The sequence below is a fragment of the Chiroxiphia lanceolata genome, chromosome 20 (genome assembly GCF_009829145.1).
Source record: "Chiroxiphia lanceolata isolate bChiLan1 chromosome 20, bChiLan1.pri, whole genome shotgun sequence".
NCBI lineage: Eukaryota > Metazoa > Chordata > Aves > Passeriformes > Pipridae > Chiroxiphia > Chiroxiphia lanceolata.
Genome location: NC_045656.1, coordinates 10,274,505 through 10,301,904, shown reverse-complemented (window position 1 = coordinate 10,301,904; position 27,400 = coordinate 10,274,505). Strand labels below are relative to the sequence as shown.

The following is a 27,400-nucleotide window of genomic DNA, read 5'->3' as shown; positions in this document are numbered from 1 at the left end:
CGGAGCAGCATATCCATGGCAACCCCAACTTTTCATCAGTGTTAATTACTTACACAGTGCCAGAGCTGCGCACGGCGCCTCCCAGATAAAGATACATCCCCCTTCCAAGCCTCTCTGAGTGACACCGAGGCGACAGCGAGCTCGGGGAGCCGGGCCTGGAACGCGGTGACGGAGACATTTTGTGAGGAGAGGAGCTGGGATTTAAAGGAGGGGCCGGAGAGGCAGCCAGGAGCTCAGGGCAGCTTTTCTCCCCAAAAAAACACCTTCCCGGAGTGCTGGGAAATGGCCCCAGCCGATGTGACAAGCAGATCCGTACCCAGAATCCTGCTGTTGGGGTGTCCCTGGTGGCTGTGCCTCGGTGGGGTGTGTGGGGCCACATGGTTGTGGGGCCGTGGTGAGGGCTGGCAGCAGGTCACACAGGCCTGTTCGGGTCCCTTTGGGGCACAGGGATGTCACTGAGTGGGTGAGGATGTGGCTGATCCCTGGATGGTCCCAGCAGGTCCTGCAGTATTTGGCTCCTCTACTGCTTTCTGGTCCAACTCACGGCACAGGAGGCTGGGCAAAGGAAAAGCAGTTTGGTTGTTTAATGTTAAAAGTGGGAAACACATTCCCGAGGCATTACAGCTCACCGTGTCATTCCCTCAGCATTCCCAGTTATATAGAGTCTCAATTTCTACAGACTTTAATCTTCAACATGTAGTTTATTACTGCTGCTTTTCTTTAAATAGCATTATTTTCTAGGAAGTGCAGCCGTCCCATCCCCACAGCTGCTGTTGTGCGTTTATCTCCCCTCTCCTGGTGAGAAGCTGATGGATACAGATCCAGGCAGCTGCGTGACCTTTACAGTCTCACTCGGAGTCCAGGGACGTGGATGTAAGATTGTTTCAAGTCACTTTGATTTTATTACAAACCAAAATACTTCACATTCAGTGGCACCTCAGGTCCACAGGATAATTACTCTTGGGGAAAAAAACACCCAAACCCAAACACCTTAAACAGGTATCGGTGTAGTTGTGGCTCACTTCTGCTTTTCCACGAGATCCCAAACTTGAGAGCCAACATGCCACTTGCTTTAGTTTGTCAGGTTTTCTATGGGACATTATTCCAGCATTACACCTTAGCAGGAAGCAGTCTGACAAACAATTTACTGTGCAATAAGCCACGCCGAGCTGCATCTGCAAAGAACCGTCTTCATCATCCAATTATTGCCAAATCCAAATGTTCTGCACTGAAGCTGTACAGGGATCAGCTGATGTGACGGGGGGTTGTGTGTTCAGTAACTTGTTGCTCCTCCTCACTGCTTGTTGGTCAGTGGGCAAGCTGCTGACAAGGCTGAGGGAGTAAAACCCCACAACAGGAGCTTTGTGCTCTTCACTCCTTAATTTCTGTGGGAGAACGTTGAGTTCTGAGTGTCTTTTTATTCCTGTTCCCAAAGGCTGCAGTGGCTGTAATTTCCAGCCTTCCCAACAAGCCGAAGACTGAAACCGGGGGATTATATATAATTTGACAATCCCAAATAAGAGGCAAGCAGCTGAAGCTCATTGGGTTTTGCAGTGCCCTCCTGCTGGGATATGTGCTAATACCACATAAAAGTAACAACTGTTGAGGAGACTCCCTGCGATGTCCTTTCCCATCCTTTATCACAATTAAGTTAAAAAGGCCGGACCTCTGCAAGCTCTATTTTTATAGCTGGGGCACGTGCTGTCACCTTTGAAAGCTGCCACCGATTTAGGAAGGAGCACAGGGAGGGAGGGGACTGCATTTCTATACCTGTACTGCATGAAGTGGGACTTATTCTGTCCTTATTCTGTGCCACTGTCAGCATAAAGGTACCGTGATGCTCTGCAGTCACAGAGGTGTGAGGAATCAATGCCCATCCACGTTTAAGATTAGCTTATATGGCATGTGATCCTTTCCAGCGCTCTGAGGCAGAGGAATTCTGACAACAGCAGAGTCAAAAGGAACCCAGACAAAGAAATGTCAGCATTCATACAATTTAACAAAGCTCCCTACTTGTTTTTACCAAAAAAAAAAGAAAAAGCCCCGAAAGGTTTCAAACAAAAGGAAATGTCCTTCATTCAACACTGGTAAAATCTTTCAGCGCTGTCAAAGTGACTTCAAAGCTTCTCCACATCTGCCTGCTCCAGCCAAAGCTGCCTGTCCTCAGGCCTTTGTGATGTATCCTTCTCTGATCAGGAAGTCATAGATTTTCCTGGTTTTGTTCACATCGATCTTGATGAGGGCTCGAGCCTGCGCCAGTCTCAGGCCCCCCTGTTTGTTGCACTCGTTCACTAAAGCAGCTTTATATTCCAAATAGGCTCCAGGGACCAACCTCACCATCTGACAGAGCTGCAAGACAAAAGGTGAAGTTAATAAACACCAACACTTGTCATGCTCCTCCATTCCCAGATCCCTGCTGGGGGAGGAACACGGGGAATATTTTTCTGCAAACACTTCCAGTGTGGTGTTTTTTGCACGGGGGAGGCACACGGGAATGGCAGGAGGAGCTGTTTGGATCCACAGGTAGGGAGGGGAGGAGCTTGCTGGCTGCTGCATTCAAAAAATATTCCTGACTGAAAAATAGAGGAGGAGGATGAAAGCAAGCCCTGGGCTGGCAGGAGCACAGCTCCGAGTGTGCTCTGTGTGGGCGTTGCTCCTTCCCAACCCCGGGAAGCAGATGCCAGACTTGCAAGCAGCAATTGGGCCCGTTGGCCGGGAGCCAGGGAGGGCATCTGGCTGCTAATCCCCTGCAGAGTCGGGCTTTAATACCTTCCACACGAGCAGCTCCGCCGGCCCCTCCGGAAGCCTGGGATGGAAGCTGTGCAGGGAGGGCATTCCATGTGTGGAAGTTTGGTAAGGAACTGCCTTCCACAGCCCCTGAGCTGTTTTGGCTGCACAGCTCCTGTTTAGTTCCCAAGCACCAGCTGCCTTCCAGGAGTGTGGTGTGGCTCCCACCAGGGATCCTGCCTGTCTCCTCTCCTTAGTGAGGAAATGCTTCATGCTCGTCCCTCCCTGCTAGGAAATTGCAGAATTCCTGGGACCTCAGACTTTCTGTCTCAGCTGACGAGGCAATCAGACTGCCCCCACACACTAATGTCCTGTCACCATTATTTCTGCCCATTCCACGTGGAGCTGGGAGCTGATTCCCAGTGCTGCCAGCTCCAGCCAAGGGCACACGCACATGGAGGGAGAGGCTGGAATACAGCTGTGCCTCATGTGCACTGCAATCTGCCCTGGGCAATCTAAGGACAGATTAGGACTTCTATTAAAAAATAATAATCTTTTATTTCAATACTTTCCCACTGAATTAGAGGACAGGGCTACACTGGGCTGAATAACTGAGTCATAAATGCACAACAGGCCCCTTGCTACATGTTCACCTCTCCTGGGGGCTGCAGCCCCATTTCTGTCAGCTCTGGTGATCTCACCTGTGCTTCAGGTGAATGCAGGAGCCCTATAAGGGGCTGTGAGCTGCAATAAAAGGCTGAGATAACAACTCAGGGCTTACAGACAGCCCGATCCCATGCCCTTCCACATGTGCATATAAAAACCCTGACAGATGCACTGTAAAGCAGAAATATGGAAAAACCACGAGAAGAACACTGTTATCACCTCCATGGTTCACATTAGTGAAACCCCACTGCGGCTGGTTGAGGTTTGGCTCTGAGGTATCTATAAAAGAAGGAGATTTGGTATTTTTGGGGTGTCCTGTGCAGGGCCAGGAGTTGGACTCGATGATGCTTGTGGGTCCCTTCCAGCTCAGGATGTTCTATGATCCCACAATATTCAGGTTCCAGTGAAGCCCTTGAGGAAATCCTCTGCCAGTTTGATAACCAGTGTTCATTAGGAAAAAAATGACCCTTCTGCTCAGCCTCATGATGCAGGAAGGGAGGATGTCACACTGGATGTTATAACAGCACCTAAAAACACCCTGGTGCTCTGCACCTTTCTTTGCTAAATCAGCCAGTTTGCTGCAGCTCTGCTGGATGTGTGGTACAGGAAATTAAGAAGCCAACTGGAGAACCTGAATGATTTTTGTGAGCAGGAAGAGCAATCTGGGCCTGTGGCTGAGGTGACATTCACAGCCCCCCAGACACGGTGTGAGCAGCCCTGGGATGGGAAGGTACAGTTTTGTAGAGATGATCTTTCCATCTTTCCTCACCTCCTTCTCCTTCTCGTTGAGTTTCTCTGTCCCTGGCAGCCCTGTGAGGTTCAGAGGTGGGGCGCTCCGTCTGCCTGCAGGGGTGAGAGAGGAAACACTCAACAACTGGGAGCAGTTTGGTCCTGGCTGTTCCTGGGGTGTGTTATGGAGGGAATTCAATGCCTGACGTTAACCCAGAGTGATCCAAGTGTTTACAGACAGGGTTATTTAGGGCTTAGCATAAAGCTGTGCTGATTGATAAAAGGTTTGATGTCGCAATGGACATAGTTCAGCTCTGTGAATGCTGCATGAGACTCTTGTGCTGTTGGATTTTGGGAGGAACTGCAAGACAGCAGCTTTTGTCAGACTGGCCCCGAGCGTGGCTCAGCTGGGCTGAGCCTCCTGACTAACCCAACTCCACCAGCTCAGGGAGGGTGTGCCAGGGTGTGCGGGACCGACCTCAGCCCTGAAACCAGGGCCTTGTAAGGATGCTGAGATTATTTATTGGTGTGATTACACAGCCAATTTCTCTGGCATTACTGACAACTTCGTGAGGCAGAGTTTTCTTTAAATGCCTTTAACTACAATGCAGATACTGTAAAGCAAACGCAGTTTGGAGGTTTATTTTTGTCTGTTACGATAAACAGTCCTGAAAGAAATATTTATCACAAGGTCATCTGCTGTTTCTCACTTTCACTATTGTTTATAATTTTGCTGGGCTGTAACTGGCACAGCTTAAGCTTCCACAAGGGCTGTCTACTTGCAGGTTTGACTTCTTTTGCATAATAGCATTTTTTTGTAACTTCCAGAGCTCAGGACAAAGTTTGGGTTATTTATTCACATTTTTAAAAGTCTCTTGCCCCTGTGCTGTGGGTTGCATATTTAGCACTGTTACAGATAGGTCTCTATCCCAGGATGACTTCCCAAATTTGGCAGTGATAAGACCCTGGGAAATGGGCAGCTCTGTTTTCCCTGTGCTCGTGGCTGCTCCAGACCCTGCCCTGTCCAGGTCCTGCCTCTGGCACTGGGGAGTCTCTCTGTCTCCTGGGCATCTGCAGGAACAGACGGGATCTGGCTGCGTGTGGGGAGTGATCAGGGGAACTGAAGGACTGGAGAAGCTGGAGTGTGAGTCTGTGGGAGGTGTAGAGGAAGTTACTTCCCAGCACTGCTCCCTCTTCCCAAGGCCTGGAACGAGTGTGCTGTGATGAGATGCAGCAGAATTCGGTTTTACTCTTTTATAAACCCAGAAAATACCACACACACACACACAAATTACATTAGAGACAACACATTAAGGCTGCAAAGTTAAGAGCACCAAATCTAGAAGTGAGGCATTAATTTGCCCTCTTGTATATTCAGTGTGATGCAGCCTTTAATTAGAGCCACGTGGCAGCTCTTCCGCAGCATCCCGCCGTTCCCTAGGCAGGATGTTTGCTTAATTAGCAGCTATATGGTATTTTGTTTGGGTTCTGTTCAACATGTGATGCTGCTTGTAAACACTGTGTGCCATCAGAGCTCCACAGGCAGCACAGCCCATGTGCTCCCGGGCTCTTCCCCTTCATGGGACACTGGGTACTTGACAAAAAAGGAAATTCATTCCTTGTTCCAGACCTTCAGCTGGGAGAGACTGTCCTCACTTCATGGACTCTGATGCCCTGAGATACACAAACTATTTTCTGTCTAAAATACAAGATTTTAGCCATCACCAAATATGTTTAAAGCACGGTGCACAGCACACTGACTCATTTCTCGGTATCCTGACCCGAATTTCCAAGGCTCCTGGCAGAAATGAGGAAGAGCACACAGACTCAGTGTCCACCTCTGAGAAGTTTGATTCAAGTGGTTTCACAGCATCCACAAAAAAACTGGACGTAGGGACAGAGCTAAAGCCAGTTTTCCCTGGCAAACTTTACCCCAGTCTCATTCACTGCATATCACCCTGAGACCTCAACAAATGGGGTGGGTGCTTGTATGTTCATGAGGACCCTGACTGGTCCCTCAATCTGTCCTTACTGGGCACTGAAAGAAGCTGGGGTCTTCTTAGTGGGAAAAACCCCAGAATTTGTGCTTAAAGAACATGAAGTTTCTTTTGTTTCCTGCCTTGCTAATGTAGCTTTAGGATGGGTTTTGACCTGTAGTCAGAAAAATCCGGAAATTCAGAGAAAAGTCCTGCAGGATATGCAAGTGGAATGAGCTGCAGATTGATGTAATGTTGACTCGAGCAGTGCTTAACCATGAGGCTTGAGACTGACACTTTAGCACTTGAGAAAGAGTCAGAAAAAGGCTGTCAGAAAGATATTACTGGGTTTTTATCAGGTATCATCCAACACTTACCTGTAGTTGAAGGAACTGGTACCGTGGGAGTCAGGCCGGAATCACTGGAAAGAAAGGAAAATTTCAAATTGCCTTCATGTTTTTTTTTAAGAATGGCTGCATATATTGGCCTTGAAAGTACTTCTTTCCCAATTTCTAATAATGATACAATTCAACTTGCATAGTCCTGATCTGAAATCAACAGGATTTCTAAATATTTAGTGCTCCTACACCGAAGACCATGTCTGAAACTTGGTAAAAAACCCACCAAAAAATAAATGTGGAGGAGGACACAATAACAAATTCAGTGGAGATTGACTGGGGAAATTCCAAACCATCTCCTGCACACAGGATGCACTTCCTTTAACGTTGCAGCTTGCTCCTTAAATCAAAGTGCTCATGCAGGGTGACGACACATTAATAATGCTGCTACATCTAAAGTCATTTGAAATATTCCAAGTGTCATCTCTGCCCTCATTAATATCCATAAAGACCTCATCTCCCTCCATGACTTTATGAACAGCAGTTCAGTTCCTGAAATATAAACCAGAGAAAACTGAGGGTTTTGAGCCCTTAGTCCCTTCCTCGCCTGCACTCAACTAACGACCCACTTCTGAATTTTGCAGCTTGTTCCTGCTGCAGTAAATTGGGAATTAATTTGTTATTATCACACAGGAAAATGTGTTTGATGTTAACTAAATCACAGAATCCCAGGATAGTTTGGGTTGGAAGGGGCCTTGAAGCTCATCACGTCCCACCCCCTGCCACAGGTGCTAGACCAGGTTGCTCCAAGCCCTGTCCAGCCTGGCCTGGGACACTCCCAGGGATGGGGCAGGTTCTTGGGGACCCCGTGGCAGTGCTCACATGTCTGCCTGGCGGCTGAGCCACTGCTGGCAGGCGCTGCTGTCCTGGATGTACTGCAGCACCTCCGAGAGCATCGTGCGCTTCAGCCGCTCCTCGTCCCGGCTCTTCTTCAGGTGGTCGTAGGTCCTGGCACCTGTGGCAAACACAGCCCCCTCCTCAGCACCTGCCTCGGGCACAGTGCTCACACTGGTGCTTCCTGCTTTAGGGAATAAGTGGGAAGCCCTGTAGCTCTGGCCCAGGCTCTGCTGTTCTCCCTCATGACAACTGCTTGGCACCAGAAGGGATCAGATTCCACCCTGCACCCCCTCCCCCATTAATTTCAGGCCAAAAGCAAACAAAAAAAGGCTTCCATGGTCCAATTCCAGGCCATTTCATTTAAGTGGAGGTCTTAGGCTTCTCTCCAGATATCACATGCGCTGACAGGCAGTGAAAGTGTCCAGAGAAAAAGCCCTGAGACCACCGTGCCATGGCACAGATATTTTTCTCTGCATCTTTTGCAGAGTGGTGACTAGAGCAGAGCTGTGCCTGACAGTGGGATCTCCCAGCTGATGGCTCAAACCAGCTTTAAAACAGCCCAGCTGGGCTGTGCATCATTCCTGAAGCCTTGTTCAGTCACAGAGCCAGGCAAATGCCTTTCAGAAAAAAGTGTCTTTTTATTCAACATATCCTGAATGTTGTAAAATCATCCTTCCCCTCCGTGATGGATGGGAATGGGCTGAATAATGCATCAGGTACTTACTGCAGAAATTGGTGATTCCTGCTGCTCTGTATTCCTGGAGTCTCTTTATTTCCCTTCGCAGCTCAAACTCCACTGTTTGACCCCACGAGGAAGCAGGAGGGGAACCCAAAGAACAGAAGTGGGTCAGTGGGGTGGACTGGGGAGGTGGCTATTTCTCATCAGGTCAGCTATGAGCACACAAACCACAGCCAGGGTTAACCTCCCTCCACAGGATCTCAAACACACTGTGTCCCAGCTCTCCCTGGTCACAGATTTAAGTTGGTTTCTAACATCTGTGTGTGCTCAGAAAAGTTATTTTCTCTTCATGCATTGACAGTCACTTTGCCATACCCTGGGCAAGGCAAACAACAATAATGTGGGATTTCTGGAAGGCACTTCAGTAAGTTTGAAACACTCCTCCAGCCAGGCTTCTTATGTATCTAATATTCTCTTAGAACTACGATTTTTGTAACTGGACCCTCCAAAATTTTTCCTTTCAGACAACAGTTTTTTTGCAGTCAGTTGGATTAAATCAGTAAAAGTTTCTTTTGCTCAGAGATATTTCCTGCCTGTAGCTTTTATCAGCTGCCCTCCTGCTCAGTTTTACAGAGAGCAAGTTTCCTTGTGAATTTGTTTCCTCCTGCTGCTCCTATGTAATGCCTGTACCTGGCTGTCAGGTTCACCTGAGGATTTGTTGTCACTACAACAACAAAACCAGGTTGCAGGAGCAGCACTCCCATATGGGACTCGTGATTTTGCAGGTTCATGCTTTTGGTATTTCACACAGGGTGTCCTGAAAACACAGTCACAACTTTGTAAATGCTTTGTTCCTCCTGATGAGCAACAATTTTCCCAGTTTAAGTCACGGAATGAAGCAGGATGTGGTGACTCCTTCTGGAATTTGCCTAAATGCAGGCCATGAGATGATTCAGGGATGGAACAATGCCTCTCCCCTAAGGTAAGGGACATAATGACCACTGCACTATGTAATTATGTGACACAGAATAGTTTAACCTGTATCTTTCAAAGAATTCACAATTTGCTGCCAGCTCCCAATCCCTCCATATGGACATAATATAGGGGATTTTGTTCTTCCAGTGATACAGAGTCCCAGTAAATAAACAGTGGTCTTTTGATAAAAAAAGAAAAATCACCTCTAACACATGACCAGAATGTTCAGTCAACCAAGAACTCAAACAAAGAACTGGGACACAGTTTAGTGGAAAAAACCCCCACTTGCTGCTCATTTAATGTAATCAAACCACAAATGTATTTGTTTTTCTGAGCTAGTCAGAGGGGGGAGGAGGAGAAAAACAACCTGCTGCCCTCCAGGAGTGGGATATATTTAGGGGATGAGGTGATGCCCAGCCCTGGGTGTGCCTGCTGAGGAGCCCTCCCCACACTCACGTGCGTGGCTCTCGATGAACTTGTCGTGCTCCACCGGGCCCAGGATGCGAGCGAAGCGTCGCATGGTCTCGTAAAGGTCCTGAACCTCCTTCGGGTACCGCCTCTCCAAAACTACAGGGAGGGGGAAAAAGGGACACCAGAAAGGGACAAAAAAGGGACATCACTCCTACTGTGGAGAGAAAACATGTCTGTGGAACGTGAAGTGACTCCCAGCCTCTGAACCGCACGAAGCTCCGCGTTCTTGGGCGTTTCTGTGTCACGACTACAAACTGCTGAGTAAAAAGCAGTAAAGTCACACAGCCCTTAAAATCCTAAAAGCACAAACAGTGATATTTAAATGCTGTCTGGTCATTTCTTACAACAGTGAGAAGCATTCAAAGGGCTTGGATTTCACCTTCTCCCCCTCTCCCTACTCAGCAGAGCCTGAAATGCTTCTGAAGAGCAGTTTTGAGGCAATAACTAAAACACTGAGCTGGGAGTAGTTAGAGCCAGGCAGCTGGAAACAGTTGGGGCAGGAAATATGCTGGAATTTGGACCATCTGAATACGGTCCAGCATGAATAAACCACACTGGTGACCTGGAAATGCTGAATGTGTGAAGTTTTGCCACTTTGAACTGAAGGAGGTACACCTGATACTCACTCTGAAATTTTCTGAGGTTGATCAGGCCATGATCTCTTATAATTCTGTAAATGAGAGCAAAATGGTATTAATAAGAGCCATTAACTCCTGCATTGCCTCACAAACACAAAGGCTTCAGAAGAAACTTTGATTTAGACCATCAGAGGGGTCTAAAATTAAACATGAATGAGATTTCCATACCCCTTGAGCTGGCTGGAATGGAAACATGAGGCAGTGTGGCTTTAATCAGGGCACATTTTGGATAGTGGTGTGCATTAGCCCTGAGCACAAAGGGAGCTGCAATCTCTTTAAGGGCTTGGAATGGCTTCTTTAGGCACAGATTTCACATCTACAACATCTTATAACTTATCCTTCCAAAATCAGAGGTAAAGAGTGTCTCATGAACATGATTTCCAGCTTCAGAGAGAGACAAACGTCCCTCTGCTAGAGCAAGGGGAGAGCTGGACTATAAATCCCACCACTGGCTGTGGGAGAAAGGAACTTTTCCATGACAGCTTGGATTTTTAAAAAGAGCCAAATGATTTGGGGTAGCTCTGAGTTCAAAGTGCTCCTGACAGGATCAGGGGAAGGAGCAGAGGGAAAGGCAGGTGCATGAGAAATACATCTGTCCCCAGTTTCAGTAGTTGGGCTGTCAGGGTCAGGTTGGGACTTGCTCTATAAAATCCATTACATGTCCTTTAGCATGGACAAAATCTTCCTGTCCCGTGCAGAGGCACCTTTCTGAGGGTGACATCAGCACTTTTCTGACATTTTTTGGATTTTTGTCCCAACCTGCTTTAGAAACTTCACAAAACCTGACACTGAGTGATGTAACTGAGCCCTGTGGCACTTTCCTTTAGTATGACATGATTGATCATCGTGGAAATTACACCACCTAAATAGTTTTTATTTCTGAATTACGGAGAAGCAGGTCAATCCATATCCACTCCTCCCTGTCACTCAGCAGAACTGTGCTGTTCTGTGAGGAGAAGGACTGGAGCAGCCTTACTCCAAATCACTAATTCTTCCAGCAGGGAATAATCCAGCAAGATATGATTTTAAATATTGAACAAAGTATGTGAAAGTTATAATAAAATTTAATTCAATTAATAGACTGAGTCATTCTAGAACGCTGTCCAATGAACTGAATAAATTATTCAGCCTCACGTCAGCAGTTGAGTTATCTTCAGTGTGGAACACTAACTTAGGGACCACTAGGAATTAAAAATAATGATGCAAATATTTCTGTGGAGAAAGTGGGGGTCCAGCAATTAGTCACAGCCTGGCAGCCTTTTTTTCCCCCCTGAAGTAGGAAATTAATGATGTGCAATCCATCAGCATTGCACAGGGAGGGAAAGAACAGAGATTTGCCTCTCTCTGTCTGGTTCCAGCCCTGGATCTGTGATGGGTTTTCCAAATTCCGCTTCAGTTTCCACTCTGCAAATGTGACCTCATAAGGTGTGTTGGAACACTGGGGACCAAGATGTATTAATGAAGCAAAGGAACACAGTTATTGCTTGAAAACTCACTTTTTCCTTCTCTGCCTTTCCTTTAACCTGGAGTGATAGATATCTACAACTGCAATCTTCAGGGCTGCAAAACAAAAAAGATTAAAGAATTCATAAGTAATCACTGTGTGAGGCTGATTTTCAAGCCCTTATGCTCAGGGTAGGCTGAAATGGTCACTGCTTTGCTGTTTTAAAAGTTCTGTGGCAATTTTACAGGAGCATCAGCTCACCAGACACTACCCTGCAGTACGTGCTACCTGTGTAAGCTTCTTTTTGCTTACTCATTCATCACTGTAAATACAATGTGAAGATGAACCTGGGTAGATCCTGAGAACTCTTTCCCTTCTTGGACTGTTTCACTATCAGCACTTATTTGTTCCTTCACACATGCAATTGTGAAGCATTTCCTCTGAAAAGCAAATTTATCAGATTTAAGGATCTGAGGTATCATCTTCGGGCAAAGGAACTCCAAAAAATAGACCCAGATCTGCAGTGTGATGATTCAAAGTGGCCTTTGCTACGGTTCTTAAAAACATCCAGAAGATTCCAGCTTGTTAACTTCCAAACTTATCTGTCTGCCAGGAGAACAAAGAACAGTTCAGGACAATGTGAAGAAGCCCAGGAAAAAGCCATGCTCATTAGAAATCGTGTCCTTTCCAAAATCAAACCTGTCTGCAGGCTGATCCACTCACTTTTTCCTGTAACCATCCGGTTAATAAACTTTTTTTTTAGGAAATTCTTGAAAGACAAGATAAAGAGACACCTATCACCTCCCCCCCCCCCTCATTCTGTTAAATAACACACAAATTCTGGGTCATTTTGGCTGATTTCGTGGTGGCTTTTCTTTCCTTTACATTAATCATTTCCAAACGCTCTTGGAAGGAAGAGACTTTAAGCCCTGACAGTGGTTTAGAGGCTGTGAGACAACAACCAGCCCTTGGAAAAAGGGGAAGAGCACGTCCCCTTTCACCCCAGTGCTGTGGGAACAGGGGTGGCCCAAGGGGGACAGAACCCAGAATCCATTTCTCTCTGTAGTTACACAAAAAGAGCAAAACTGATAGTGGCTGTTTATTGATTGCACTCTGGGATAAATAATTAATAATGCAATTAAGAAGTGTGGTTATGTGCCTGTTTTAAGTATGTATTTATGTGCAAACACCGGGAAGCCCCCCCAGCCTCTGGGAAATTCATCCGTGCATCCCCCTGGGAAATCAAATTTCATACAAACAGGGACAGCTGAAGCTCAAAGGCTGTGGGGACTCACTCAGGAGCCACACTTGCTGATCCCAAGCAAAAAAATCTTCAGTTTATACAAATTATTTGATGCTGATCTCAGAGCAAAAGGTTCCATGTGAGATGGGAGGGGTGGTGCAATACTCCTACTTATTTTTGCAAATTTCTTGCATTTCCAAGCATCATTGTGTATTTTCATAACGAGGTATTTGAGTTTCCCAATTTAAGAACGAGCAGAGATAGCAAATTCTCCTTCCTGCTCAAATGTGGGGACAAGAAATTGGGAACGCAGCAAGTTAAACATGAATGAAATCCATTAGGAAGGGCTGGAATTGGTGCCAACTTATAGAAAATATTTTTGTAGTTTTTAGACCCTCTGCAAGCTCAGCCAGCTTGTTATTTCGTGGGGTTTGTGTGGGCAGACCTTAATAAGTACATGCAGAAACTGCACTGGAGAACCTCTATAAATATCACAAGTAATTATGCACCTCTAACCATCGTTTTGGTGCTTTCACCTGAGTGCACAATATTCTAAAGAAATGATGATCAGCTGGGGAGGGGAAGGAGCAAATGAAGGGAAAAAATGGAGCTCCTGCTCACAGAAAAATTAGTATTTGCTGCCACATGGCCTTTTGGAGGGGCTTTTGTTTTTAAATAGACATATTCACACAGGACCAGGCGATTACCAAATCTGGAATGCATGAATAACTCCGACTACTACACTGTTACACACTGCATGGAAATGAGAGAGGAGATGCTGCAGGAATGAGAATGATTTGCCTGTGCTTTTCCCCATGGATCCTAGCAGGGAGGCAGCTGTTTGTCCTGGTAATGTGAGATAATCCAAGCTGACACGGCGTTCCCAGTGTCCATTCTGGGCACTGATAAGGCTCTTGGTGCAGCTCTGAAGGACCCGGCGATAGGCAGAAATTCAAGGCTCCTTTCTCCACTCCAAAAAAAAAACAACAACCAACCCCAAAATATTTTGGTTTCTCCAGAAGTGTGTCCAAAACAGTTTTTCCTTTGCTTTTCATTCCTCTTGGGCCTCGTTTGGTCTGCAAAAAACTTTGCTGAGCGCTAATGAGTGAGACCTTTGTTTTGGGCGAGGGAACCTGCTTGGCACGGGAGGCCCAAATAATGGGAAGAATGCAAACTAATCCCAGTAAACAGGCTGCGTGACCAGTGTGTGCCAGGGTTGGGACAAATTTTAATGGCCACAGTCCAAATTCACCCTCCCTGGAGGAAAAGCAGGACCCATGGCAAACAGTTATCTGCCTTTGGAGCGTGTCAGGAACCTCCACAAAGGAATAAACGTCATGTTCTGTCGAGGAGGACACTGAGGGCCTTGCAGCTTCAAATCAGACTTCCCTGCCACTTGCAGCCTATTTCCACTCACTTCTAAACTTGTGGTTTCAGCAGTTACTTTGCAGTGTTAGAAGTGAAAATCATTTACATGAGAAGGGGGAGGGAAAAAAAAGCTGGGAAAAAGATAAATTACCAACGTTCTAATTCAGCCTGATGAAAACTTGTAGTTCATGAAATATTCAAGCACTGTGGGCTGAATTAGGGTTGTTACTGGTTGGTGCTTTTGATCTGTCCATTATGTTTTTGTGTAACTGCAATATATATTTGCATTCCCTTACTGTAGTGCCACCACTGAATAAAAGAGAACAATTCCAGAATTTAATTGAAATATGAGAGGTTTCATACAATTTCTACCATCTCACCAATATCAATAAGTGACCAAAGGATGCCTGTGACCTCCTGTGAGGTGGGAGGAGCTGGAGAGGCAGCAGGTACAGCTTCTGTGTTCCTCAGAAAAGCTGCCTGAGAGTCTTTTCACCTTGTATTAAATTGCATTTTCTTGTGGGAATACCAAGAACTTGCTTAGTGTGACACAGGGAAATACAACAGAGAAAATATATGATATATATAAAATTATGTATGTATCTCATATAAAAGATATAATACATCAGAAAACAGAGATCAAGTAGCTCAGATCTAGAACTTCTAAAAAATTAATTTAAAAAAAAGTTAAGAAAAGCAATGTGGGAGAAAGAGAACGAGGGGGAATTCCACTCCAATGGAAGCATCAAATATTCCTGTGTGATGTGCAGCCTCAACACTGCAGAACTGATCTGTGACTTGTGAACCAAAGGAAGGAGAGACCAAAGGAACTACACTGGTGTGTTCTCAGGGTCTAGCTTGAGGAACTTTCAGAAAACAGAATATAAAAGTAGTTTTCAAAAATTAATCTTGAACCCAGTGAAGTCTAATGCATGGCAGGAAAACAAACAGAGGATTTTTTCACAGCCTGATCCTTAATCTCTGCTGTGAGGCCCCATGTGGTTTTCCCTGGGCTGTAAAATGTGTTAAACCCCTGTTTTACATCTTTACCTTTACATCCAGGTTGCCTCTCAACCATCTCTGCCTGTCAGCTACAGAGTACAAAGGCTTCTTAAGCCATCCCTGCCTTCAGAGCCACATGTTGAGCCATTTTCTGCTCTGTGAAATCCCACAATTAGGTTGCAAAATATTCTCAAGCGAAGTCAGCAGCTGAGATCTTTAAAACTGCAGGACAGGGGAGGATGTGGCTCCTTCCCTTTTTTTTGTATTAATTCTGGAGAAGGGAAAGATCTCATTCCAAAGTTTTTGGAAAAGGATTCTTTTTCTCCCCGAGATGCCTCATGTGAAAGAAAAACAGCTGGCTAGACCCTGGGACTCCATTTTTCAGAGGCTTTCTCTCTCACGTGGGCAGACCTGGGACAGCTGTGGGAAGGCAGATGCCAGAGTTCCTGAGAGCAGAGAGATCCAAAATGTAGTTGGTCACACTCCACACCCTCTGCCAAACAGTTTTCCCAGAGCAAATACCTGACCTCCCTTGCTGAACACTGAAGACAACTGAAGGATGGGCTGGAGAACACCCAATGAAATTATCAGGCAAAAGATTGGACAGACAGAGGGAAGTATTTTTTCACACAACACATAATTAAATTCCCAACTCCTAATTCGATTGTGGAAGTCCCTGCTGCAGGATGGAGGGGGGCAGGAGCACAGGCAGACACAGTTCTAGCAGTACTTAGCTGAGCTCCAGGAGCACAAGCCTGTGGTCAAAAGGGTCTGAACACAACCTGGGGCTCAAGGAGTCTCTGAACTTATCCCTGCAGGAAATGCAGAGGGGGCCAAAAAGCTGCTGGAGGGGGGGCTGGAGCACCTCCCCTGTGGAGACAGGCTGGGAGAGCTGGGGCTGTTCAGCCTGGAGAAGAGAGGGTTGTGTGGAGACCTCAGAGCCCCTTCCAGGACCTGAAGGGGCTACAGGGGAGCTGGAGAGGGACTGCAGTGATGAGACAAGGGGGAATGGGTTCAAACTGAAAAAGGGGAAATTTAGGTTAAACATATGGAAGAAATCCTTCCCTGTGAGGGTGGTGAGGCCCTGGCACAGGTTGCCCAGAGAAGCTGGGGCTGCCCCATCCCTGCAAGTGTCCAAGGCCAGGTTGGACGGGGCTTGGAGCAACCTGGGATAGTGGAAGGTGTCCCTGTCCATGGCAGGGGGTGGGATGAGGAGAGCTTTAAGGTCCCTTCCAACCCAAACCATTCCAGGACCCTACAATTTATGTGGAAAATATGCCAGGAAAAGGATCTGCTTGTACTGCTCTGACATTCTCCTCCCTGTGCACTGTGGGGACACTGAGTGGGACACAGACCCCAGGGTTTGTCCCTGTGCAGCTCTGGGATCTGCTGAAGGGATGAGGAATCTGACTCTTGCATTCAGTGACAACTTAACCAGGAGAACAGCAAGAGAGACCTTAAATGGCTGAACTGTGCACGGGAGGAAGGCAGGGGTGGGGGAATGGGAGGCAGTGCTGGAAAACCTGCTTTAGTGAACATTAATCTACCCATTAATGAACACAACTAGAAGATAATTCTGCCTTTTCAGTTTACCAGGACCCAGAATAGGACACGGAAGCAAGAAAATGTATCTTTCAATAGCAATAAAAAGAAACAGTAGAGAGCTGGCATGATGAATGCCTGACATGGCCCCAGGCCAGTCCCCCTTTCAATAAATGTTAAAAGGGAGCAGGGACTGACATACGATTCTCATAACCTTCCCTGAGCCAAGGGAGTTTGCATTCTTTAAAGCTCCTGCATACACTGCTGCATTTCCAACTGATTTTTTTAACTTTGGCAAGACTGTCTGTACGCAACAGGATTTGTCTGTCTCCAAGGGATGCAAAAGGCTTTAGCTTAGAACTGCCTGACACAGATGGGAGAATTCTGAGGCATAAACACAGGACTTTTAAACACTCTATGTACTTATAAACGTGGGGAAAAGTAGGATCTTTTCTTCCCTGTGGATTAAAATGTCACTTTAATAACTCCTGTTATTTCCTATTATTAAGGCAGCTATGTTCACAGAAACTCAGAGCAGTAACTGGACTCACACACTTCACAATAAAAAGGGAGTTGTCACACACAGCTAATGCTGCTCTAACTCAGGGCATGTTTAACACATGAAAAATCACACAGCTTCAAGAGTACAGCAGCTTAAATGTGTTTCACATAGTCTTAAACTACACACCTCCTTGCTGCCTGCATTAATACCTACCCTGAGATCACAGATATTTAGATATTTACTAAACCATTATAGTAACTATTGTACTTTACAACTGGCTGTATTTCAGCAGTGAGTGAGGTGCATTATTCTGCACATAAATACCATTTGTACATCAGTTGGGTAAGAGCTTTTAAAAGAGATCTGAAAGTGAGAACCATAGAAATGCCGGTGTTTAAATCCCAGTGAGATTTTTAAAAAGCACATTATAAAAACATAGATTAAAAAAAACATTAAACCCCCCATACATTAAAAATGTATGTTCACACTTTTAAAGTGTGTAGTGAAAGAGACTCAATGAAAAGCTGTTGTAGACACTCTGAAACGTTGTTTTCAGACAGGGTACAAAAATATGGGACTTACCATGCAAAATGTCTGAATCATCTTCTACAAAATCAATATCTCTCAAATCCCATTCAGCATAGTTGTCAAACTCCTGTTCAGAGGTGATTAATACATTGTCACCCACCAGCACTAAAATATTGGGTCTCAAGTTTCAGTACAAGCAGAAGGACTGAAAACAGGGATATTTGCTCAAACACAGCGGTTTGAGGTTCCATCCCTGAGCAGCAAACATCCCAGGGGAGCTTTCCCTGGGCAATGTGTGACAGCACCCCCCTGGCTGGAACTGGAGCAGGGGGTTGGGACAGGGTAAAGGAGAATTAACCATGACCCCCATGTGATGGAAACCCTCACAACTGGGATGGAAATCAGAATCATACAAGCCCAGAATATCCTGAGCTGGAAGGGCCCCACGAGGAGCATCAAGTCCAACTCCTGACCCTTGACAGGACAATCCCAGCAATCCCACCCTGTGCCTGAGAGCATTTTCCAGGCACAGAGTGGGGTTCCTGGGATGCTCCTGTGGTTCACCAATCACATTGGTGCTGATTCTGCTCAGATGTACAAAACCAAGCTCCTGTATGGCTGAAATCATTCCTTCATGGACAGGAGCAGGAACTGGGGCCTTGGGCCCACAGCTAAAAGCACTGAAAACAGGGCAGGTCTTACAAGGCATGTCTGGAGCAGGGTCTTGTGTGCTTCCCTAAGGCAGATGACAGTGCTGGAGCTGATCCCTTTGGCTGAGCATCTAATTCTCAGCATCCACTCTGCTTAAGCAAGGGCATTCCTGGCTGGACATCTGGTGGCAGCAGCATGTCCTACAGCCTCACTGACTGCTCCCAGCTTTGCAGGCCACCAGCGCCACCTCTGCCATCAAATCCTTCATTAATGCCCAGGTTTAATCACAGAATTGCAGGATATCTCAAGTTGCAAGGGACCCATAAGGATCAGAGCCCAGGATAACCTTAAAACCTCCTCATGGGATAACCTTAAACTAAACCACAGGACTCAGAGCATCACTCAGTCCTGTCCTCTCTCCTGATGTTTTAAAATGAAGAGTAAAGACCCACAGGCAGGGGGCAAACAGGTGTGTGTGTGCTGAGCTTGCACTCAGCAGCAAATTTAAAACAGTGGGAGAAGAGTCAGCCTTACCTCAACAAAGTCAGCTCTGGCTGGCATGTACCCAGCCATGTCCCTGGAGAGCAGGGAATCAAAAGTCGGCCGTGGGGGATCATCAGCAGCTGGAAAAAACAAAGGTTTGTAGCTGTTGTGTAGGGCTTGGGGTCTTTTTTTTTTTTTTTTTTTTTAAAGATCTGTAAATAAGTGTTTATTTTGCAGGAAAAGCGGGAATAATCAGCTGAAGAAAAATACCCTGATGGGGCTTTTGTTTAGAGTTATAGTCGGAAAAAGACTGAGTCCATCCAGAGAAAAATGCAGTAATCTGACATCTTTGTAGTACTCCCAAAAGCCAAACACAAACTCAAGGTAATAAATAGGTAATAAAATGTAAACTTTGCATTTTGGAGCTGAGCATCCCCCCATAAACCTCTGCAGATCCCTGGGGCTCAGCGTGCAGGTTCTTTCAGTTAATAGCAACAGGAGTGTTAAATTTGCCTTCTTCTGGGGGCCATTGACAGAGCTGCAATTAAAGCCAGAAGAACTCCCAATGTTTACAGCACTTCCCAGCTGAGGAGCTCAGTGTTTTACAGACAATAATAGTCTGAGGCTCACAATACACTTGTGCAGGAGCTGAGCATTATATGTCCCATGCTACAGATAAAACAAGCTGAGGCACAGAGAGTTTGTCTTGGCCCAGGTCACATAAAAAAATCAATAACAGCCAGGGACAGAACCAAAATTGCCCAGTTCCTACTGTTTAGCTCTAACCACTTTACTGGGAAATTTAAACCTCCAGCCACCCAGCAACCATCTCACCCAGAGCTGCTGGGGAGCTTCAGAGAGGAGCAGCTGCCAGACTGGGGGAACGCTGAAGATGTGAAATGCAAGGAAAACTGAGAATTCGTTAAATTGCTTTGAGATTTAGCTCAGACTTTTTAACAGGCAGTTTTAAAGAGAGAGGTGTGAAATCAGCAGAGTTGAAAGGGGTGGTTTTGTGAGGAATCACATCAGCAGTTAGGCCTGGGACACGGTGTACACATAATAACATACCCACCATCAGAGGAAACGTTTAAAGGCAGGGATACTCACGGTGGAAGGGAATGGCTGTTTCCTGGTGCTGCACCTCCTCTGCCTGCTTCAGGTTCAGCAGGGTGGATGCAAACAGGGGGTTGTTGATGAAGTGTTTCATGTAGTGCTTCTCACACTCCTCCTTGGATTTGGTGCACATCTGGTTGGCTACGTCCTGCCTGGAAGGGGGAGAGGGGGAGGCTTCACGTGAAGGACATGGAAATGTCCAGTTTCTTTTAATTCCCATAGTGGGAAAAGATCATTTTGGGCAAGAGAGTGATTATGTTGTGTGTAGAGAACTGCCCTGTGATGATGAATTCACGTTTTCAGTACCAACACTGAGCCAATACTCAGATTTGATACAGTGTGAAAGGGAGCACGTTTTGGGTGGCCACAAACAATGCAAACCACTCTCTTTACATGAGAAACTCCCTGGCTGATGGGATGGACCAAATCCTTGACAGGTTTGGAAATTTACTGTTGTTATTTGAGGGCTTTTCACACATTTCTCTCACTCCAGGTGAGGGCAAATTCTAAGTCTGGAACTGCATTCTACTTCCTAAGTTTCTCCTGTGCTTTTAAGTGGACACTGGTTTCCCCTTTCATGTTAAAAAGATTTTTTTAGGAAGAAATCCTTCCCTGTGAGGGTGGGGAGGCCCTGTCACAGGTTGCCCAGAGAAGCTGTGGCTGCCCCATCCCTGGAAGTGTCCAAGGCCAGGTTGGACGGGGCTTGGAGCAACCTGGGCTGGTGGGAGGTGTCCTTGCCCATGGCAGGGGGTGGAACTGGATGGGCTTTAAGGTCCCTTCCAACCCAAATCATTCCATATCTCTATGATTCTATTTTTTTTAAGCACCAAAATGCTCGTACAAAACACATCCTAGGAATCTTCACAAAACTTTCCTGGAAAAGTGGTTGACTAGAAATGTGAAGTATTTGGTCTTGATAAAATGGCTGTGTAAGTTGAGGACTTTAAAAAAATTAATCTACCAGCAGCAATCATTTTACTGTCTGTTCAACTCAAAACTGGATGCAAGAGATTCCAGCATGAAAAGCCAGTTTTTCCTTTATTTGGTAAAGGCTGAAAAAGGCCAAATGCTTGAGGAAAAAATGAAGATTATTTGTATTGCTAAGCAGACCAAAGTGTACTCGACAGCACATTGCAACCAGTTCTCAGTCTTAATTCTGGCAGCAACATGCACCTAGGAACTCTCAGTTCTGTTTCAGTGAATGCTGGGGCTCTGTACTTTTAATACAGCTATTTTTTCATGAAGGAGAAGACAAACAACTCATGAAAATAGGATCTGGAACAGGTCTTCCACTTTAGCTGCTAAATTAGTGTCTCATCCCAATAAACCATTGAACTTTCAGTGTGCACTTTCAATAGTGAGATCCAGGGAAATGAAAGGAAAAACTGCCCATTATTCACTGAAATTGGCTGAACCACTGAATTCTCACCAGTTCCCAAATCCACAGTCCATCACAGCTTCGAGGAGAGACATTTCCTCCTGAGCTGTCCAGTTGGGATCCAAGACAGGGAAATCGGATGTCTAGAGAAGAGAAAGGCAGATCAAACTGCTGTGACCCTCCGTTCTAACCCACCTCAGGAAGAGCAAAGAAGCTCTAAACCACAGGGCAGCACATCAGATAATTCTGGTAGTTTTAAACTTTCACTGTGTCCCATGAAACCTGATGGAACAACTGTTGAATTATTTAGGGCACTGGGACATCGACCACAGCAAACCCTGGCACATGTTGCACCTCCCAGCTGTAATTCGACCATGTTGTGCTATGAAACACAGCAAAAATTACTGAATACTTTAAAAACTATTAATTTGGGGGAAGAAAAAACAAGGATAGGGAAACAGAGGTTGATTTACATGGCTAAAGAACTGGAAGTCTAGTGAGGTGCACTGTGCTATCCAGGCACAATAAAAAATGCAGCTTTAAATGACTCCACTACTCCATGATGTTCCAGGTGGATTTTAATTTGCAATCAAGGAAGATTTTTTTTTTTAATTGTTCTAAACCTTTGAATCAAAGAATTGCATCACTTAACCTTTCGATGTAATATTACTAAGCAAGTGTCTCACTCCTGGGAAGTTGTGAAAGCTCAGGACTGAATAGGTGTTATCCAAAAGGAATATTTACCATTATCTCATAGGTGTGATCACTTTGATGTTTCTTGTATTCAAATCCTCGGGTGAAACACTGCAGAACAAAAGATCAGCATTATGTTGGGTTCTTACTTCTGCCCTGAACACATTTTCACTGGTCCCTTTCTCCCTTTTATTCTATGACCACTGGGTATCCGAAACTTCCCACCTGATATAGTCAATTTTTTCTGATGCAATGTTAGAAATCCCATCAAATGGCAGAAAGATCTGGGTTAAAATTGTGTTAATCTTTGTATCTTGCCTGTCTTTTGCCCTCAGACATAACTCCTGTGAATCCCAAATTTTTTTGATAAGTATTTATGGCAAAGTCAGGCAACTGAAAAAAAATTTAGTGTTATATTTTAAAGTTGATTTTTTCAGGAAAAAAACACAGAGTATTTAGTAAGTATTGAAAACACAGTTTCCCTTTAATCTTGGTTCTCTGATTAAAAGCACCAGCATGGTTTGCAGCTGTTTTTAACAGCTAAGTATCTGGGTTTTTTTTTAAGTACAGGTAAATGAGGAAAAATACACCCAATATACAAAATAGGGTTTTGTGTATTTTGTACATACCTGAGCACAAGACTCAGCTCTTTTTTAGAAGTTACTGCCCATTTTTAATAATAATAACACAGACTTATTCATTTAATAACTAAACCAGCAGTACTTTCTGTGGTTATCAGATCACACATATAACTTTGAAAGAACTGCATCTGGTCACAAACAATTAATGTTAATATTGCAGGTTTTCCTTTTCCGTTTGGGAGGGGGAAAAAAAATGTGTGTGGGCAGGGGAAGCGTGTTTCTGGATGGATTTTCTTTTCCATGCCATAAAAAAATGACAGAAATGATCCTCCTCCAGACGTGCAGCAGCAGGCTGGGGTCCAGCCAGGCTGACTGCATGTCTTTGGCTGCTGCACAAAGACTCCTTCACCTGCTCCTGCCTCAGTTCCTAATCCTCCACATTCCCTTTGCCGTTTCCCTGTCCCTGAGCAAATAAGTGTGTTGGTACAGGTTTAGAGAGATGGGTTATTGATGTGCTTATGGACAGCCTGGCACCAGCCAGGCCTTTGATGGCTTTCTCAGAGGAATTTAGTGCCTCTGCTCTCCTGCTGGCACTCACCTGCAGGCACAGGAGGAAGGGAGGGGGCCCACACTCAGCACACTTCACGTAGGGCTCCGACAGGTACGAGGAGCAGCCTCGGCACGGGGGCTTGTCAAAGGGGTCATCTGGGAAACCAAAGGAAAACCTCACGTAACACAAGCCAGGCACTGGTTTGGCACCACCTAAATTCACTTGTGCCCAGCCCCAGGAGCTGTGTGCCCCTCCCAGCTCAGTGAATTCTATGAATTTTCAGTGTATCATCTCTTTCCTACTGCAGCTTCTGCAAACATGTTAAACATTCCTTGTTCAGCACGAGTTGCAGCAGAGATGTTGGCACTGCATCTCTGCTAGACCTGAAACACTGAGGGCTAACCCCAAACTTGTGCAATGGACCCAGAGGAAAAATCTCCTCTGCAGCAGCCTCCTGGTACAGCTCAGCAACTCTGCACCAGCTGCCTGGTTTGATCCTGTGCTCATCTTCTGCATCAAAGACCAGAGCCCAGACCTTATTTGCAGAGAATTCTGCACAGCAGCTGCACTCCCCATCCACGTGCCTCGAGCTGGACTCACAGAGCACATTGCTGAGGCTGCAAAGGCATCAACAGGATTGTTGCAACCCATCCAAACCTCAGGCTCTGCTCAGGTTCTCGACAAGGAATGAAACTGCCCTGTGAGTTTTTCTTATTTTGTTCGTGGCAAAGTGGTCAAAATAAGCAGACTGTCAGGTTATAATGGCTTCAAACGTACAGAGAGCAGGGTTAGATTTGATATTGTGAAGGAATTCTCCCCTGTGAGGGTGGGGAGGCCCTGGCACAGGTTGCCCAGAGAAGCTGTGGCTGCCCCATCCCTGCAAGTGTCCAAGGCCAGGTTGGACAGGGCTTGGAGCAACCTGGGCTAGTGGAAGGTGCCCCTGCCCATGGCAGGAGGTGGGAGTGGATGGTCTTTAAGGTCCCATCCAACCCAAACCATTCCAGGATTCCATGATTCTTTTCCAAGAAAATGGGTTTGAACCAGCTCAACTATAAGAAGTAGGTAGAAAAAAGTAGAAAAAAGACCCAAATTCCCACTGAATCATTTGAGTCCTCGTGCTCTTGAGAATTTGGACAAGGAAGTGATTCTGTGGACCAAATCCTGCTGGTTTCTGTCTCCCTCCCCCACGGCTGCTGATTTCTCAAAACAATGGCAAACCCTTTCCGAATGTCATGGAATCACAGGATTGTTTAGGTTGGTAAAGCCCTCTGAGCTGAGTCCAACCACTAACCCAGCACTGCCGTTTTCACCACTAAACCACGTCCCCAGGTGCCACATCCACTCATGTTTTTTGAACACTCCCAGGGATGGTGACCACAAAATCCCACAGCTCTGAGAAATCCTTGTGCCTGCTTTTCTGTGGGAGGTTAATTATCTGCTGGCACTTACTGCTGAAGGAGGCCAGGCGCTCCATTGCTGCCCTGAGTGCCGGTCCTGCTCCTCGGAGTAAAACCTGTCCTGCCCAAACACCCAGGGAGTGGGAGCCTTGTGCCAACCAGGGTGTCCAAAGGGAATTCTCTTCTGCAGCCCCCCCAGGTGTGATCCTCCCAGAAGGTCCTGAACAGAAAGCAAAAGGGCTGTCACAGCCTCCAGACACCATTCCCAGGGCTGAGGGTCTGTTCTCTGGGTGTGAGAAGGAATCAAACACGGGGAGATGGGATGGGGCGTAAGGAGATGTGGAGTGACAGGGATACACTCCCAAACTGAGGGTTCCTGTGGGAATGGATGTGCTGAGCATGGCTATGAGCAGATGGAGTGCAAGGAAGTGTTCTGCACTTCCCAGAAGCACTGGGAAGAGAAGGAGCAGGTCAGGGATGGCACGGGCACAACAAACACTGCCCTGCTCCTGCCAACACCATTTCAGTGCTGACAGTGGCAGCTTCCATGGACAGCCTGATCCACCAGCTCCTGCACAGGGAGGTCCTACACTCATTCCATCGCCAGGGAATGTGCTGCTCTCCATGTGGGATCTCTGACATGTCTCACAGTGACTGGTTTGGGCTTCTCCTTAGTGAAATTCTGTTTCTTTCCAGACTTTTCTCCCCCGTTATATCCCACTGCCACAAACCCTGGTCCTCAGTCTCCACTCACCCATATCCCGCTCCCCGGATCCCACTCTCTATTCTCCCATATCCCACTCCCTAATCCCCATATCTCAATGCCCACTTCCCCATATCCCAGTCTCCACTGCTCACATCCCTCTCCCCCATATCCCACTCCCCATTCCCCACTCTCCATATCCCTACTCCCCCCATATCCCATTCCCCATACTCCCATATCCCACTCCCCAGTTCCCACATCCCATATCCCACATCCCCACTCCCAATATCCCAATCCCTACTCCTCATATCCCACATCCCCATTCCCCATATCCCAATCCCCACTCCCCATATCCCAATCCCCATTCCCCATATCCCAATCCCTAAGCCCCATATCCCATATCCCCATTCCCCATATCCCAATCCCCACTCCCCATATCCCATATCCCACATCCCGCTCCCTCTCCAGCCCCGGCCGCCCCTTCCCTCCCTCCCCGCCAGGGGGCGCCCCCCGCCCCTCCCTGCCCCGCCCCCTGTGTGGCCCCGCCCCCTCCCGGCCGCGGCGCGGCCCGTGAGGCTCCCGCGCTCCCGGTGCCGCGTTCTCTCCCTCCTCGCCGTCCCACCGGCCGCCCGGACAGCGCCCTCCGCGCTCCCCCGCGCCCCGCCCCGGCCCCGGCTCCCCGCTCGCCCCCTCGCCCCTCGCGGGCCGCGCCGGGGCCGCCTCCTCTCACCTCGCTCGGGGCGGCGGGTCGGGCCCGCGCGCGCCCCGCCGTGCGCACGCGCCGGGGCCGGGCGGGGCGCGGGCGCCCCCTGGCGGGTGCCGGGAACGCCGCAGGGCCCGCCCCGCCCCGAGCGGGGCTGAGGGAGCCGGGACCGCCCGGGGGGCTGGGGCGGCCCTGAGGGGTCCTGGGGGTCTGTCAGGGGTCCCCCGCGGGCAGCGGCAGAGGCTGAGCCAGCCGGGTGTCCTGCACGGCAGAGCCCTCGCCGTCCCAGGGCCCCCCTCAGACCGCGGGCACACCCGGGACGGATCCGCGCTCCCCCCAAACCCCCAGTCACTACACCAGGCTTCCAATGGTTCCTGATGGTTATTCACCCTTTCAGGTTCGTCCTTTCAGTTCCTGAGGTAGCAAAGGGAAATCTTGGCTGACTTCCATGGGGAAAGGGCTCTCCAGTGCCATCCCTGCTGCTTCCCTGTGTGAACCAGGTACTCGTGGGCTTGGGCTGTGGAGGGACCTGAGCAGGGTTTAACGAGTCTTGCATAAACCCCCAAAGCTGGGGAACGATTTATCTGGTTGCTTTTGTTTGAAACAGTCATAATTGTTGCTGTTAGACAGCCTGCACGGCCCTCCTGGCACAGGGGCTCTCACACCTCGTGTTGTCCCTTGTCACCTCCGCGTGGCCTCGTGTGCTGCCCTGTGTTCCCGAGGGGAGCCTGGGGCAATTGTGACAGTGATGCTGAGTTAAAATGGGGGTTTAACACAAATAGTAAGCGATTCTCTGTGTGCTTATGGTGCCCTGGTGCTGGCAATGTAACTGGTGTTTCACAGGGACCTCAAGTATTTATACTTGGGTTTATGCTTACACAAAACCTTAAGCTAAAGGAGGGCAGGGTTAGATTAGCTGTTAATTAGACCAGGTTGCTCCAAACCCTGTCCAACCTGGCCTTGGACACTCCAGGGATGGGGCAGCCACAGCTTCTCTGGGCAACCTGTGCCAGGGCCTCACCACCCTCACAGCCAAGAATTTCTTCCTAATATCTCATCTAACCTTCCTCTCTACCAGTTTGAAGCCCTTCCCTCTTGCCCACCTATGTTCCCTGTTGGAATTTAACAGCAAGACTAAAAATACCGGAATTTATTTCCTTTTCCTTTTGCCCAGGCTCCAAATGCATGTGAAAAATTATGAGAAAAAAATTAGAAGTTGGGAGAGGCAGAGTTTGGAATGTCAGTGAAATATTTATTGCTTATGCTAACAGGTTTTTCCTGCATCTGGGAATTAAGACTCCGAGTGGTTAATGGAAGGAATCAACATATGGGTGAACAGCTGGTTCCTGCTGTTCCCAGGGAGAGGTGAGGGAAAGGTGATGGATGTTTTCAGGTGAGACCTGCAGCCATGGATGACCATGGC

The 27,400-nt window shown here is 47.2% G+C and overlaps 1 protein-coding gene across 3 annotated transcripts; it reads right to left on the bottom strand.

Annotated features, from left to right (window-relative positions):
* Positions 1 to 561: 561 nt before the first annotated feature.
* Positions 562 to 26,051, bottom strand: TADA2A (transcriptional adaptor 2A). Of its 3 annotated transcripts, none has more exons than XM_032707165.1 (16): positions 26,005 to 26,051; positions 24,624 to 24,791; positions 23,223 to 23,329; positions 22,095 to 22,154; positions 21,402 to 21,493; positions 19,967 to 20,124; positions 18,911 to 18,999; positions 17,780 to 17,852; positions 11,593 to 11,656; positions 10,085 to 10,128; positions 9,444 to 9,554; positions 8,058 to 8,129; positions 7,319 to 7,451; positions 6,476 to 6,519; positions 4,163 to 4,236; positions 567 to 2,349 (listed from the first exon to the last, which is right to left on the bottom strand). In XM_032707165.1, exons 2-16 carry the CDS (start codon positions 24,646 to 24,648, stop codon positions 2,164 to 2,166), a joined length of 1,332 nt encoding a protein of 443 aa, XP_032563056.1. In that variant the 5' UTR covers positions 24,649 to 24,791; positions 26,005 to 26,051; the 3' UTR covers positions 567 to 2,163. The 3 variants fall into 3 exon arrangements, with proteins under 3 accessions (XP_032563055.1, XP_032563056.1, XP_032563057.1); XM_032707166.1 differs by lacking the exon at positions 26,005 to 26,051 and adding an exon at positions 25,221 to 25,292; XM_032707164.1 differs by lacking the exon at positions 26,005 to 26,051 and having other exon boundaries at positions 562 to 2,349.
* Positions 26,052 to 27,400: the final 1,349 nt, after the last annotated feature.

Bases quoted from the DNA above. Each gene is read 5' to 3' on its own strand.
- TADA2A (XM_032707165.1), bottom strand. From the start codon at position 24,648: ATGGAGCGCCTGGCCTCCTTCAGCA. The intron at 23,330-24,623 runs GTAAGTGCCAGC...TTGGTTTCCCAG, and splicing joins GCGCCTGGCCTCCTTCAGCA to ATGACCCCTTTGACAAGCCC. The intron at 19,000-19,966 runs GTGAGTATCCCT...TGTTTTTTCCAG, and splicing joins AACAGCCATTCCCTTCCACC to CTGCTGATGATCCCCCACGG.